At 37.3% G+C, this 15868-nt stretch overlaps 1 protein-coding gene, 2 long non-coding RNA genes and 2 other non-coding genes across 5 annotated transcripts; 1 reads left to right on the forward strand and 4 right to left on the reverse strand.

The window, feature by feature from the left end:
* Window positions 1–536: 536 nt before the first annotated feature.
* LOC116604657 lies at window positions 537–2692 on the reverse strand. The gene has a single exon (XM_032367371.2). The coding sequence runs from the start codon at window positions 2563–2565 to the stop codon at window positions 1441–1443; it is 1125 nt and encodes a 374-aa protein (XP_032223262.1). The 5' UTR covers window positions 2566–2692; the 3' UTR covers window positions 537–1440.
* A 1256-nt stretch (window positions 2693–3948) lies between these two features.
* Window positions 3949–4020, forward strand: Trnag-ucc. Its single transcript has one exon. It is a non-coding gene; the product is annotated as a tRNA-Gly (tRNA).
* Window positions 4021–4676: 656 nt separating this feature from the next.
* Window positions 4677–4758, reverse strand: Trnas-cga. Its single transcript has one exon. It is a non-coding gene; the product is annotated as a tRNA-Ser (tRNA).
* A 1105-nt stretch (window positions 4759–5863) lies between these two features.
* LOC125572993 lies at window positions 5864–8538 on the reverse strand. The gene is made up of 2 exons (XR_007313909.1): window positions 8051–8538; window positions 5864–6100 (listed from the first exon to the last, which is right to left on the reverse strand). It is a non-coding gene; the product is annotated as an uncharacterized LOC125572993 (long non-coding RNA).
* Window positions 8539–9348: 810 nt separating this feature from the next.
* Window positions 9349–14091, reverse strand: LOC116604627. Its single transcript, XR_004291146.2, has 2 exons — window positions 13897–14091; window positions 9349–9692 (listed from the first exon to the last, which is right to left on the reverse strand). It is a non-coding gene; the product is annotated as an uncharacterized LOC116604627 (long non-coding RNA).
* Window positions 14092–15868: the final 1777 nt, after the last annotated feature.

A 15868-nucleotide genomic window follows, 5' to 3' on the forward strand; every position in this document is an offset into this window, starting at 1 on the left:
GTTAAAATACAGTAAACAAGGCATAAGTATTGGAATTGAACTTTAAAATTGCCCAGGATTGAAAGGCAAAGAAAACAACCTGTTTTCAAATGTCATTTATTTTATTTATTTATTTATTTATTTATTTATTTATTTATTTATTTATTTATTTATTTATTTATTTATTTATTTATTTATTTATTTATTTATTTATTTATTTATTTATTTATTTATTTATTTATTTATTTATTTATTTATTTATTTATTTATTTATTTATTTATTTATTTATTTATTTATTTATTTATTTATTTATTTATTTATTTATTTATTTATTTATTTATTTATTTATTTATTTATTTATTTAGAAGGTTTCCTCCGCACACTTATATATAAAGATATAAAACAAAAGACATAAAACACAGACAAGAATAAGTGAAAGAAAAAATTGGATTGTCGAAGCATTTGGCGATAATTAATTAAGGTGGTGTGAGACCCTGAGGGGTGACTTTTTTTGAAAAGCACTAGAATAATTTTTAACCAACATACATACAACCTATGTGATCAGATAAATTTATTGACATACTTGACAAAACATTGCGTTGCTATGGCAACCAGGGGGGCTTAATTACCCCGAAATCATGGTATCCAGTCTTACAGTGATAACTCCTTTATTTTTTTATCAATAGCCACCAAACTTTTAGGAAATCTTCTACTACAACATATGCATACAATGAAGTATAGAAATTACCCTGGTGATATTTTTCAAATTAGAGGAATATTTTGTCAGAAACTAATATTTGGATATTTGTTTGTCAGATTTGAAAATTATTTTCAATTTGAGATTTAAAGCAAATGTTTATCCTTTACGTCTTTGTATAAGAATACATATACTGCACATCCCCTGAAAAAAATAGCCAATTCCAACAAATTCTCTGGAAGATATCACTGTTAGAGTATTACTAATATACGGAAATCTCACAATTTGAGAAATCTCAAGTTAAAGATAACGTAAATGTGTAAATTCATAATATGAGGGCAGTGTTCAGATCATACTTTCTAAAATCCACCAGGATCATACAGAGAGCCCTCAGCTTGCTTCTTCTTGTCCTCTTTCTTTTTTCTTTTGCCTCTCAGGACCTTGCTCCTTCTTTTAGATGCCTCCTTACTTTTATACTCTGCAAGCTGAACTCTAGAAGTATCCTCAAGGCCACAGCCTGCTTCCGTATATTTGCCGGCAGGGATTTTGAGGGCTTCCAACAGTCTTAGTACAGAGCTGTACCCCATGTTAAAATGACATACAGCATCATACAAGCCCAATTCCAGAATATCCCTGCCGACATGCACCTCCTTGGGCACTCCCTGCCAAATCATTGCATTCAAACTCTCATTCTGGTTCTGTGTTTTGCCATGTAGGCATTTCTCCAGCAGACTGGCTTCACTTAGCCTAACATATACTGGCTTTACCTTGGCCAGTATCTCCAATGGCAGACCAGCACTGTGCTTAAATGTATTGGTGTGGTCTGCTTTGTCTTTCTGATATTTACACCAGCTTTTCGCTGTACACCCTCAGGCTCCATAGCAGGTGCGAAACCCCTGAAGTTGGCCTTGCAGTCGTTGTGATCTGCCTTCCACAAACTGTATTCCTCACTATCCTTATCTAGATGATCATGCAGCTTGCATTGTTTGCAGGACACCGTAAGGGCCTCTACATCGAGAACTTTCCCTGTGTCAATAGAGATGCCGGTGACACAGCCATTCAGAGATGAAAAGCCCCTTCTCTGCCAGGTGCCATCGAATGAAGCACCGCAATTGGTTGGCCCATCCGATGTATCTGCTTTAAGCTGTTTTGCAGAATCACCCCTACTTTTGGTTGCAATTTCCTTTACATGCTTCAGCAGTGTGCGCGAGTTTTTAGTGAATGCCCTCGCAGTAGGTGGTGGCGGCATGTTCATAAGTAAACATAACTTTCTGGCTCCAGTATGTCCCTTTCCGAGTGTTCTCATGCTGTAAACCAGTCTGCGATTCACTTCATAACTTTGCCCTTGAACTTTCGAAGTATAAGTGATATGCTTCCAGTCCCAGTTCTGGCAGGTTAGACGTAGCTTCGAGGCACAACCCTTCCGGTTGTGCTCGTCTTCCCCGAGCACGAGGCAGAACTCGCCACAGTCACCACATCGTAGCAAAGCGAAAAAATAGCTAAGAATGTCCATATCCACGAAACGATACCCGGTCACCTTAGCATCAGATACCTTTGCAGTGGATTGGGAAGGTTTAGGCACTGTATCTGCCTCGACAGCGGTTTTCGAAAGCTTTCGAAAAGAAGCAGATTTTGCAGGATTGCCTTCTTGAACAGGCTCCATGTCAGTCGAACAACTCGGTTCGTTTTCCGACTCATTAGGACTGTTTTCAACTCTCTTATACTCGCTTTCCTCTAAATTGAGACTTCCTGTAAAGCGGTTCCCACAAAAACGCCGCTTTTTGCGTCTCTGGTTAGCGAATTTAGGCATATTTGAAGAGTAAAATGGAAGGTTGTATTTTGATTTGATGTTGAAATGTGAAGATCGATATTTAGGAAGGTACTGCATGTAAACTCTCTTGTTAGTGATCTATTCGGTCACGTGGATAAAACACAGGGAACCCAAACAAGAGAAAATCGAAAACCCCATCGAAAAAGGCCCTTTGAAATCCGACTTCTAGATCAAAACAAATTGCAAACAGACCGGTTGCCCCTAGCAACGGCTCGCCAACATTTTTTATAAGCTGAATACTATAGGAAAAAATATATTTTCATTTAAATTACACTAGGGCATACATTTCAAGGATAAATAACGGTAACTTTGAGACGAAAATAATTTTTTTCACAATTAATTCAAATTTGGTAAATTTTAGGGTATCATACCGCCTTAAGTTTCTTACACGAAATCCATCGGAGCAATTATTTGCTCTTTACCAACTTCATCTGCGCGCCACCACGACGCGCGCGGCGGTTATGCCCCCAAGCTGAAAACTGCGAGCACATCAGGGACCATACGGCCGAAGGTACAATTTCGGTTCTCAATAGACTCAATAGATCAATAGCTATTTGTAGACAAAACTATAATCCGACAATAAACGTCACGTGGAGATACTGCTAAGGCATTAAAAATAAACCTTTTTTTTCGGGGGTGGTCAGATTTTATCAGAAAACTCACTCCGTCCCACCCTCCCCCTCCCCCCTGATTTTTTTTTTTCGGATTTCGCAGCCCACCCCCCCCCCCCCCCCCCGCAAAAAAATCCTATAGTACGGGGGCCTGGATTTTCATTTAATTTCCATTTTTATGGTTCTTATTTTCTTATGTAGTGCATTCATTCATTGTTTTCCTTTTCACTCAAAGTATTCAATCAATATTTATCAGTAATTGTGTTTGTTTTTAACCAACACAAACGGAGTTCCTATTCATATAGAAAGTGATACACGGCCTACGGCCACGATTGGATCCCTGCGATGTCTCTGTCTGTGCGCTATGGGATTCAAGATAGACTTGATGTGATCGAATAATAAAATGATAATAAAATAAAAGCTTAGTATCGTGTTTTTCGATGGATTTGTCAATTGTACCAGCTGTCGAATGAAAGCAAATGCTTCTGTAGAACATTCTACCATAAGTTAACTTATTGTGGCGGGAAACTATGAAGTAGCAAGCTAAACAAATTCTTGGATTCCGCTTTTAGGCAGTGACTAAATATGTCTAGACGAGTCCGCGCGGAGTAGTTCGGTGTACCCTTTTGTTTTTGAGAAATTCTAGCAACGAGCACTGCGGGGAATTTTTCTTGGCACAACAATCTAGACAACCTTTGATGAATTATACTTCTCGAAAAATGATATTGATGCGAAAGTTAAAAAAAACATTAATGCCCTGATGTCACGTCGCAACTTTCATCTTGAACATCGTTCAAATAGGTTAAAATTATTAGTTCTTCTCAGCGTTGCGATGGTGGTATAGTGGTGAGCATAGCTGCCTTCCAAGCAGTTGACCCGGGTTCGATTCCCGGCCATCGCAGTTATAATTTTGGCCTTTTCTTTTCTATCTTTTTTTTTTCGCAGATACCCTTTTTTTCTCTTTCTCTATCAGATATTAAACATAAGGTTCAGAAAAGTTCAGAAAAAAAAAGAGAACTCCCGCTGCCACATCATAAGCCCTTCTGACAGCTTTTTTTGGCTGAAAAAAGTAGATACTTTTTGGCATAGAAGGGTATTTACAAATAAGTGTATGAATCATTAGACACAAAAAGCGTTTGGAGATTATTAAAACCAAGGTTTACAATTGCGTCATTTCGGATAGAATAAATTATTCTTATTGATTGTTCTTCAGACTTCAATGCGCATTGTCACCAGTTTACTTCTGGTCAATTACGTAACAATCTCCGATGATTTTTAACAGAAAACGCGAAAAAAAATTCAAAATATTAAAAGCAGTGTGTCTATTGGAAGTTTCTTTGAGGACGTGATTGATAATTTAGAGCGGATGGCCTGTTAAATATCTCGGATTTTGATATATTCTTTTGTATTTTCCGTCGGACTTCCGGAAGTAAGCTGGTGACAATGCGGCTTTAAACCCTATATTTTAACCTTATTGAAGCCAATTTTTTTACAAATTAATGATGAAAAAAGCATAAAAGACGTGAAACATGATAGATTTGCACCCAAAAAAAATTACGCTGCGAGCAGGATTCGAACCTGCGCGGGGAGACCCCATTGGATTTCGAGTCCAACGCCTTAACCACTCGGCCATCGCAGCAATCAGTGGCCAATTTTGATCGAAATATTCTATATAAACAAATCTTAAGATCCATGTCATTCGAAATAAACTCTGCTGAAAAGAGGCGTTGCGTGACTGACACTAAAAACGGCTGCAAGCAGAGTAAAAACATCATAGTTTCGAAGCATTTTTTATATATTCAAAACCATCGCTTACAAACAAGTAAGTATTTTTTCACAGTTCTCAGCTTAATCTTTTTCGTAACTTCTATTAGATAATTTAGTACATTTTCAATATCAAAAGGAACAATAAGGCTAAATGAAAAAAATAATTTTTCAAACGTAATCGAACTAAATCGTTAGTTGATTTATGTATGTTTGATAATCGTACTCACCAGAATTTAGTTCTATTGTAGTAGATTACCTAACCCAATCAAATCCAATGTTCAAATTCAATCAAACGAATGGTGTTCGATTGAAAATTTGTTCGATCTACAATCGTGGTCACATTTCATCGGGACACAGGGTTCTGGTGCGATTAAAAAAGCGTGCGCGCATAATCTATTTTTGTTTTGAGTTGAATGCTCCTATAGGACATATAATGTCAAAATAAATCAAATCAGGACTGTTTTATAATAATGTTAATTATAGACTATTAGCTTAGCGTTTATGGACTTCACGCAAAGAGATTTAACAAGTTATAAGGCCTTGAGTGCTGCTTTCACATACTTTATGGAAGGGGGAGAAGGAAAGAGGGGGCGAGAGAAGGACATTCGTCATGGCGCCGGTGATTTTTAGGAGTACTACAATGTGTAGTTCCAGAAAATATCTATACCCCCCCCCCCCCCCCCCATTGAGGGGATTGGAAATTTCAGGGGGTTGGGGGTTCAAACGCCCAGGAATTTCCAGAGGGGAGGGGGGGGGTAAACGCCCTTTTTATTTTTTTCCAGGGGGTGGGGACCGGGGGGGTATGGATATTTTCTGGAACTACACAATAATATATGGATTTAGGCATTGCCTGAAAATGGAGCCAGTGCATTTGTATTCCAAATAGTTTTTTTCTAATTATAACAATAACAAAACAATAATAATAAAAATAATTTTTAAAAATAAACATAATCATGACCATAATAAAGACCAGAATAAAAAAAAGGTACCTGTTTATTTTGTCCAAACATAGAAGATTACTATAATAAGCATAACAAATAATTAACATAAATATATAGTTAAAAAAAAAAAAAACACTTCAAATGTTTTCTGTAAATGCTGTCTTGCTTCAGTTTAGTTCAGTACATTTTAGTTTGAATATTAGAATCCAAAGTCATCACTTTTTTATATATCTTTATCCATTTTGATATTATTTATTGCTATATTTCCACCACCTATAAACAATAACAGCAAAAAGGCAATAAGTAAAAAAACATGATGAGAAGAAAAAAAATCAAATGACAATTGACTTCACCAAGAGGCCATGACGTAAGAGAACGAATCCCCAGTATTAGGGTATGTTCCAATGATGTCGTCCGTGAAAGCTATTTTTAGAACAAGCAGTTATTTTTAGATATGGCTCTGATTGGCAGATCCTAGCAACACGTCTTACCCGCGATCGTGCGATCACATCTTGAGCAGTTGAGCGATGTGAACCGGCAGAAGCTGTTATGGAAATCTTTTTGACCAAAAATACCTTTTTTAAAAACGCGGTGAAAATGATCTTTCATAGAGTACGCTGGATCCAATCAACCGTTTCTGGGACATTGTTGCATAGAGTGCGTGATTTTAGGCTCAGGGATCAACTTCCCCAGTAAAAGTTTTCACAGCTGATTCTCAAATTATAAACAACAATCAATCATAAATCTGTGTTTACAAAACACAATTCTCTTCCAATTCCCTTTTAGTGAAAAAGATACTTCCAGAACGTAATACCATTATATTCACACCGATATATGGTTATTAAGACAGGCATTTCACGTCTTTATAATGATGAAGTAAATCTTTATTCCAGTGACAAGATTTTCTTGAGTTACATGATTTCTGAATATTTGCATGAAAAATTGAAGTTCATTCATCTAAAAATAAAGGCCTTCTTGTATTAAAATACATAACATAGACTCTGAGAATGCCAAGGTATTTTATCTCACCGAATTGAAGAGAAAAAGACCTTTTTAGGAGTCAGCCTAATGCATCTTGAATGAATTCCAAATTTGCTGTCTCCCCGATGTCTACCCGTGCAATTATTTATATAACATTTAAAAAATTTAACATTAGATAACTTAACAGATACCAGGACACCACCCTACGAGAAGCATTGTGACCATGAGCTATGAGGAGCAGCTAAAAGGATGAAAACAGGAAGCGAACGAAAAGTATAGAGAGGGGGGAAAATGGAAAATGTACTAGCTTGTGAGGTGCCCATAACCAAATATGGCGCGATGAACCATATATAGATGCTATGATTGACAAGCTGCGAAATCTAAAAATAGCTTTCATGGACGACATCATGGGCCACAGGGATTCGTTCTCTTATATCATGGTCTCTTGCCTCCACACAATGGTTTCAGGGTTAAACTAATTCAACGGCCAGGAACAATAACAGGGAAAATACAGTTCAGATACAAGGGAAGTAAAGTGATGCCTCTGCAATCACCTTTGGGACTGTGCTAAGTAGCTTTTTTATAGGGGTTGGCCAATTTGCTGTGGTTCACAAGAAAAGCAATAAAAATACTATAGACCTCTGAATTTGTTATTGTCCCCTTTATTATCTATCATAGACTTATTTTGAGACAATCATTTAATTTTATGGCCACTTAAAACAACAAACACTGCAGTAATGTCATTATGTCATTATGACTATTTATTATTATTAATTTATTTATTATGTGTAGTTTTAATTTGTCATTACCTTCAAGGATTAGTGCAAACTAGTTGTTGAGGTGAAACAAACTAAAAAAAAATTCCCCTCAAAAATAAAGATAATTTAATAAACTATCCTTAATTGTTCTTACCAAACAAAAATCAAAGCAGAGAAAATATGAGAGAAAACATACATCCGTTTACCCTTTTTTCCTTTTTAGTCTGGCTCAGATTCTATAAGATTACGCGAAAAAATATTTGGACAGAAACAGCAGAAGCAGAATTGGGTTTTGTTCGAACAATTCGCATCTTAGAGATCTATTTTTGAGTACACCATGATTATATAAAAAAAATAACTCTAAAAAATATATAGAATTACGGTAAAGAAAAACAACATTTTAAAATTAGAATAAACTGAACATAACGTATCTAATGCTAAAATGCTCAACCAGAAGCGATAAAATTACGATTTGAAAACGTACCGTTTCATTCGTTCCAATTCGGCGAGAAACTAACATTAAATCATACTTTTGTTGCTTTATTGTCTTCGATTTCTTCGTCTTTAGACATGGATCCTTTCTTATATTTTAGGCTTTTGTAAAGACTATTTCTTTCGTAGACTTTCTTTTATCTCTACTTGTTGTGAATTGGTATTGTAATCGATCTTCCGCCGTGTGATAATCACTTTGTTGAAGGCGAAATTCGACAGAGGACTCAGAGAAAATTGTAGATTCCTTGATTTAAGAATCGATGACTGTAATAGAGTTTTTTAATTGTTTTCCCGCTTCTTAGATGTTTGGAAGTTTGTGTTTTTCTCGGGTTGAGGCGACCGTGTCAGCGAAGCGTGGTTACATAGCTTGCGCGGGGCAGGCAGGCAAGGCAGAACCACAGGGCCCCCGCGATCACCAAAAAAACTCAGTCGCATAATTATATACCATTTTTGACTCATACGCGCATGCGTAGCATAGCGGTTGAGTCATTGTGGTGAATCTGTGTGGAGTTACAGTGCTGAAAAACTAGTTCCAGTACCGCGCGGTTAGCCTTTTTGTTTTGAAATGGCGGCTTTTTACCGGCGAACTGTCACATTTTGGCGAATGCTAAGAAAACTAGACCAAACCTAAGGCTAAAATTTTTTTTATGACTCCCTCATTATCACATAAATCTGTCATCTTTTGTACAGTATGGTTTTAATGCTGTACAGTTAGTAAAATCAGCGACTGAAGTTAGCCTTTCTTACTTTTTCTGGGCCTTTTCTCGAACGATTCAACACTACGATTGTGCTTGTTTTTGCCAGAAGAGCACGCGCATGCGCATACGTTATTCAGCACTGTCGTGTGGAGTGGATTCGTAGACCTAAAGGGCAACACCGCTGTTCGTAGATCGGGGATTCGTAGATCTAAAGGGCAACACCGCTGGTCATGCGCTACAGCACGTTTTCTCGAGAACAGCCATTCTAGTCCATTTTTTTTATACTTATGGGGCTCCGCATGCGGCCCACGGCCGCTTAAATTAAGGAATACCGAAAATGCGTCTGGTTTGAGTGCTATACCACACCTAAAGCATTATCTCTTAGGGGTAAGAATTGCTGTTGACAGCACCTAAAGTGCTAAAGGGTTAAGATTGATTTTGGAGTCCCCTCAGGGTTGTCTGTGTCCAATGTAGCGCGCTTTCGGGCTAACGGTGTTCCACGATAAAATCACAAAATGCGTGAATAGGGGCAAAGGAAATGTTGGCGAGACATTTCGATACTTCAAATATTATCGTCCAGCAAAGTACCACGTTTACGAACTAATAACATTTTATATATAACAATATATAATCCATTTTAACTGTCTACATTTTATCATAAAAGCTTTAGATTGTCCTTGTTTTCGAGTCGTGTCTGAACGCGCGTCGCTTCCATTGTAACCACGATGGAAGTACTTCACGCTTTCTTCTGCAGTCTTGGCGGCAATCTTCTGAGTTGAAAGTGCATGATATGCAGTCGTCAGGAAGGATGCATGTCGTGAGGCAGGAATGAAACATGGCTGAACATTGTTCCAGGCAACCGTCGCTTGAACGAGAAGGCTTGATGAGAGCAAGGAAAGCAGCCAGAAGCATTAGCCAACCGACTAGAAGTCTCATCTACGTGGAAAATTGAGATTGATTAATATAATGACATATTTCCTCGCTTAAGACGCCTCCCCCGTATAGCCACTCCCCCTCCCCCCTCAACAGTAAGACACGAGTAAGGTACGCCCGAAATATAGCCTATTTTGCAGACAAAACTTACTCTGTTTCTGCAACGTAGGCTAGAAAAGATGTTGCTTTAAAAGAAAAGGCGCAATTTCGCCGCAGGTAACTCGTTCTCTCCCTCATTTTTGGAGGAGGCTACTTTTGGGGGTGGTAAGATTTTTTATCAGAAATCTCCAACCTCATTGCCCCCCCCCCCCCCCCCCCCCCCGCGTAAAGATCAGGTCCACTCTCTCGGATTTCGCACCCCCCTGAGAATAATCGTCGAAAAATCGTGCGAAAACCAGAAGAATAAATACAATACACCAAAAAAATGGTATTCGACTCTGCCATTCGACTCTGAGTCGAATACCACTTTTTGACGAGAGATTGGATATATTGTTGAGCCTAAACGCGTGAAAAAGAGATTGCTCCGCCAGTCTAGTGGGATTTCTGTATTAAGGCCGCGATTCTATAGTATAAAAGCCTTTGATTTGATATCATTCATATGACTATATATAATAATCCAGCATCAATGATTCAATCCAGATGAAAAAATGGTTTGCTGAATTATAAATACCTCCTATCTTTTTGCCTCATGCTTCATGCTATTACCACCTAAAATCAAAATTTTTGCTCTAAAGAATTATTGTGTCTACAATTACAAAAGTGTTTCGTCTGTAATTGCGACAATCTACGTTAAAAAAATATGTTACCTTTGAGGAAAAACCCTCGAAATAACTTGGGTTCCCTGTTGCTTTCACGGTAGATTGAAATGGCAGACCTTCGAGTACTCCAATTCAAGTGGAGTCCGAAACAGTGTGAGAGAAAGGTGTAGTGAAATCCCTGCAAGTTGTCACGTATATATAGTCTTTTAGATAAAAGGTAGGTGGCAATACAAACGAAACACCTCAGCTATATATATAGACTAACAAAGCGAATCTTTATGACTTCACACGATGTTTTTCGTTTTCCGTCGCACGGTGCTAGCTCAAGAACAGTGCAAAGAAAAGACCTGTTCATTCAATAACGGACTTTGTATGGTGCCCCAGCATGGCCATTCAGCTAATTATTATTAGTTTATGCGGGTTTTAAACCATTTGTATAAATATCCGGTGTTCATTGTTATCAAGTGAAGGTGTTTGGTAGGGTCTCGCGCTTTGAAATTAAAAAAAAAAACACCGAAAAAGTCCCCAACCTGAGACCTTTTGAAAGGTTATTATTGAAATTCCTGTATGACATTTACTGGTTAAAAATAATGCACTTTGTTTCACTTTCTTTTAACACTTTTTGAGCGCACTTTGTGTGTGAATGAAATAAATGGACTGTACATTACTTTGTCTTTGAAATTATTTTTCCCTATGTATTAAAAATTTGTTGTAAAGTGAATGTTGGCGTCGTGAAACAAGTCACCAAGTCAGAATAGAAATTACACGTATTTTTTTTTTTCGTAAAAAAGGGTAAAGTAAAGTTAACTGATTTATGATAATGTTTTCTTCATTGCCCAGCGGAGAAATGAACATCTGTTCTAACTTTTGGGACATATATTACTCCGTGATCAATATTAATCCCCCGAAAATCAGCGTACATAATGTCCTTTTTTTCCCTTTATCAACATCTGAAGTCCCCTTGACAGTTTTTATGAAAGCGACATGTTCACTAAATCCAATGACTATGTAGTTTATTGCTAAACATTTAACTGGCAGATATCTGCCTTGTTTGATGCTGTACTTCCTCAAATTAATCAAGGAAACTCATTAAGATTTCCCTTGCTTATCATGCCCCACGGGCTCGCCTACAGGAGCTGCGTCCTTTAACTAATAAAACAGATGTGAACTTTCAATTTTATTAACCACTCTTCAAACATGAGCTCTCAGCGGTCATGATTAATGTTTTACTCTAGTAGTTTCATCATTTTCTCTGGTTGGCATGAATAAATCTTAAAAAGACCAATTTTATTAACCACTCTTCAAACATGAGCTCTCAGCGGTCATGATTAATGTTTTACTCTAGTAGTTTTATCATTTTCTCTGGTTGGCATGAATAAATCTTAAAAAGACCGAAATTAGAGTTTATTCATTTATTACATTGTCGTGGCTGTGACACATCCTTCTCCTATACTCCATCTGTATATGCCACAATTTCTTATTTCTTTTTTTTTTTATCAGTTGGCGGATCTAACATTTTAAGGGCGGTTCCATTTTTGAAAAATCCTTGAGTACTGTTGAATCTCGGAAATAGCCTTAGAAAATTTCTTTACCAGAAACCTATACCTATTTGCTACGTATATTTCTATATTTTCGCCATATTTACTTATCGCAAATTCCAAGGGCACAAAAACGGATCTCTTCCGCCAAATATCTGTTCCGCAGCCGGTTATTTTGCTGGATGTTAGACCCCTCGGTTTTTTTGGGGGGAAAATCGTCCCAATCGGTTATACGGGCAATTATTAGTGTGCTAAAATGCCTAACCAATGCTGGCTGGGAAAGAAAAATCCTAACCAATGCTGGCTGGAAACGAAAAGAAATGGTCCCTTCTGGGAAAAAGGAACATAACTTTTTCCCAGCAACTTTTAAAATTGATATTTTCGGCATCAGAACATATTCAAACGACGAAATATGCCATTTTAACGTGTTTCGGCGAGGGGGACTCGTTGTATGCCCTTGAAATTCAAGAATCTCTAGTGTGAGGATCTAGTTCCTGTATATATTTGAGTTATTTCGACTTAAACTGTTAGGGCTTTTTCTTGTTCAAAAATCACCTCTAAATCCACCACTGTTGAAATAATAAAAAACACGTAACATAGACCCTGCTCAGATCGTCTGCAGATCATATCTACAGTGGTTACAATTCTGTACAATTCTTAGCATGTTTCCTCTATCAAACCAAACCGCTAGCTCATTATTTAGTATCGCCTAATTGACTATATGGCATGTCATGTACATATAATCAAGATGAAAAAATGATGGAAAATGAAACCATGGTACAAATATTTCAACCAAAATCGACGAATTTGTACTTGACCACTGGGTAATGTAACAGTTTTAAAGCTTTTCTCAAGGGGATGTTCTTACTTATTGTACTTTACATACCCTTACTGCTTCACGACGGAAGAACGCAAATCAGATCAGTTAAGCTTGTGTGAGTTGATGGTAGATAAAACGAGCAAATATAATTTCTTGGCATTAAGCGCAGTCCTCTAATTCGGTCTCTTTGAATAGAATTCTATTTACTCAAAAAAATTGTTGATTGTGGGCAGTTCGTACAATCTTGTAAACAGAGATAAATGACTTATATTTACTAACCACTCCCCAATATTTGCAGATGAAAATACATTTAATGTATGCATTCTGATATGAGGCTAGTGGACATCCCTTAGGTGCTTAACGTTCAATCGATTATGCTAATAAGAATAAAATCGCGCCATAGTAGCCAATATGACACATAAACTTAAGGCTAACTTCCCTCAAAACCGCAAACACAAAATACAGCACTTAAATCACTCACGGCCGTCGGCAAAAATAAATATATGCTACACCCACGAGTAAAGCGCATCTTTGTTTCCGGGATTTTCAGCATCTCATGTGTTTAACGAGGCAAAAATTAAAGTCATGCTGGGTTTACAACAAGGAAAATTGCAATTAAGTTAAATGGCTCACTGTTTCGTGTATCAAGTTGTTATGTGTGATTTGTTACTATGCGCGACTCAAAACGCGCGCTCTCAAAACGTGCGCTCACTGGACGAGGCCTGTGTGCTTATGCCATTCGACACTAAGATAATTTTCTGATTCCACTGCCTTAAGGGTAGCAATATGAAAGAATCTTGTAGGTTCTAACCAAATAGGGAAATTACAGTACGATAACCGAAGATTAGGCAGAGAGTCATTTTTAAGAGTATAAACGTAGTCTAAAACTCAATTGCTGGACTTAATCATCAAATAATCATCAATAAAATTTTGTCTTTTTGTATTGAAATGCAACTGCTGTAAGTTTTACCGTAAAATTGTAAGACAGTAGGGGATTAAACAATAGTTTAAAAGTTAAACAGAGTTTACCATGGTGCTATAATCATGTTTTGGACCGTAGACTGTGAAATCCTTAGACGTTCCATACGTACCTTAACCTCTGCGGCAATAACTTGTTCCCGGGAAAAAATGATTATCGAAAGAATGCCAGCGGGAGCGTTTTTTTTGTACCAGCCCTTCCAACAAACTATTGTTAGTCCTGAACCCTAAAATGTACACCAAATATACCCTTCGTTGGCTATTTTGAGCTATTCGCACGTCAAACACACCAACGCTTCTAAAGCAATGCTTACCACGTCAACAAAGGCTTGAGCTACAATTCACGGCAGCCTTGCTTTAGATATTACGCATCTCATAAGGCGGAAACGAGAGCTCTTTTGTTTCCAGATAATTCTTGATAGCAATGATGTAGCTCTGACTTCATAAGTAGGACAGCCGCCGGATCTGACTCACTCCAGCTTTTTTTTTTTCTTGAATTGTAGATTATAGAGAACTCGGTCGGTCTGTCACTTAATTTCGTTAGTGTTATTTGGAGGTTGAAAAGTAATTGGTTTTTGATTCAGTGGACTCTTAATTCAAGTCTTTTATCAATAGCTAATTTCTTGCTGTACTTCTGATAGAAGTAGAGTGCCTTTGTATTGGTAATTTTTATGAATGTTTGCACGGTTTGATTACTGCGTCTGTCCTATACGCCTCAACATATGACACAGCTATTAACTCATTTTCCTGCAAAACTCATACTTCATTTCCTACCAGATTTCTCCGATAGTCTGCCGGTAACTGTCTCTCCGCAAATGTTTGATCTCTCTGCTTATTACCGCCTTTGTTTGGTAAAGCAAGCCCATCGTCGTAGAACTACTAACCTCCTCTAATTCCCCCTAGAGCTAGCGGCGTTTGCCTTGACTCATATACTAAGTTCCTATTATGATAACGAGAAAACCTCTATAATACTTTATATAAGATGTTACGGTCCACGACTGCCATTAACCAGTAGTCAGCACGGCTCATCAACTTAAAATTCAACCGTATTATACATGCCTAATTGGTTTTATTTTGAACCAGCTTTGAAAGACATCCCGTGGAACATGCCTGCCAATACGCGGCGGTAACGCTAATTGATGAGTAACTTCTTTACTGATGCTTGTGTTTAGGAGTTTATGGTTTACAATTCATTTATCGTCGTTCTTCTCATTACTGAGATAACTAATTTATACTGATTGCTAGGAACATTATTGTAGTTATAGTAATTAACCAATACTAATTGTTTTAAATATGACATTCTTGACTTCCATTAACTATGTAAGATCTGTTTTCCTGAAAACACATTCCCATTAACAAGTTGTAGTAAACACTGTCTGGAAAACATTAGTTAATGAATGATATATACAACATTTAGTCTAACACTGTTATATTCCCCCAGGCTAAAAGAATTGTTCTTGCTGGGTAGTTTTTTTTCTGTAGCCATTTTTGTACTCTTCCAGGCTTAAATGTTGGATACGTACAAGAATAATCTTGACCTTACGACAGATTCCTGATAATATTGTAAATGTGTAATCAGGCATTTCTCAGATAGCACCCAGACCATTATGAACATGTTTGTTTTTCTAATACGCATTTCTTGCCTTTGTTTTTCTAATACGTGTTTCTTGCCTTTTTTTTGCTCATAGAACACCGGCTAAGCAAAGACTCATCTCAGCAAGTCTACATGGCACAAGCAAACTCCATTCTCCATTGTCAGATATTGCTATTCTTAATTCAAAACACGGAAATAGGTTTTCTTGCTTCCGTTCATAGTTTATAAACCGCGAAGGAGTAAAAAGGGCATTTTTAGAGTGCGATGAGAAGAAAGATTTTATAATACTATGGCAACGAAAAGTAGCTTATAAAAAAGATGAACAAGATATGCCGGATTTGTCGTCACCTCGGTCTTTTTTGTCTAGATCATATCTCCCTTCACTAGTGAACTATTCTCTATTCACGCTGCTTTTTTTAATAGTTATAGAGACAATGGAAAGGAAAATTACCTTACCTTTTTGTTCAAGATTTGGCGTTTTGAGATGTGAA

This window comes from Nematostella vectensis, chromosome 10 (assembly GCF_932526225.1).
Source record: "Nematostella vectensis chromosome 10, jaNemVect1.1, whole genome shotgun sequence".
NCBI lineage: Eukaryota > Metazoa > Cnidaria > Anthozoa > Actiniaria > Edwardsiidae > Nematostella > Nematostella vectensis.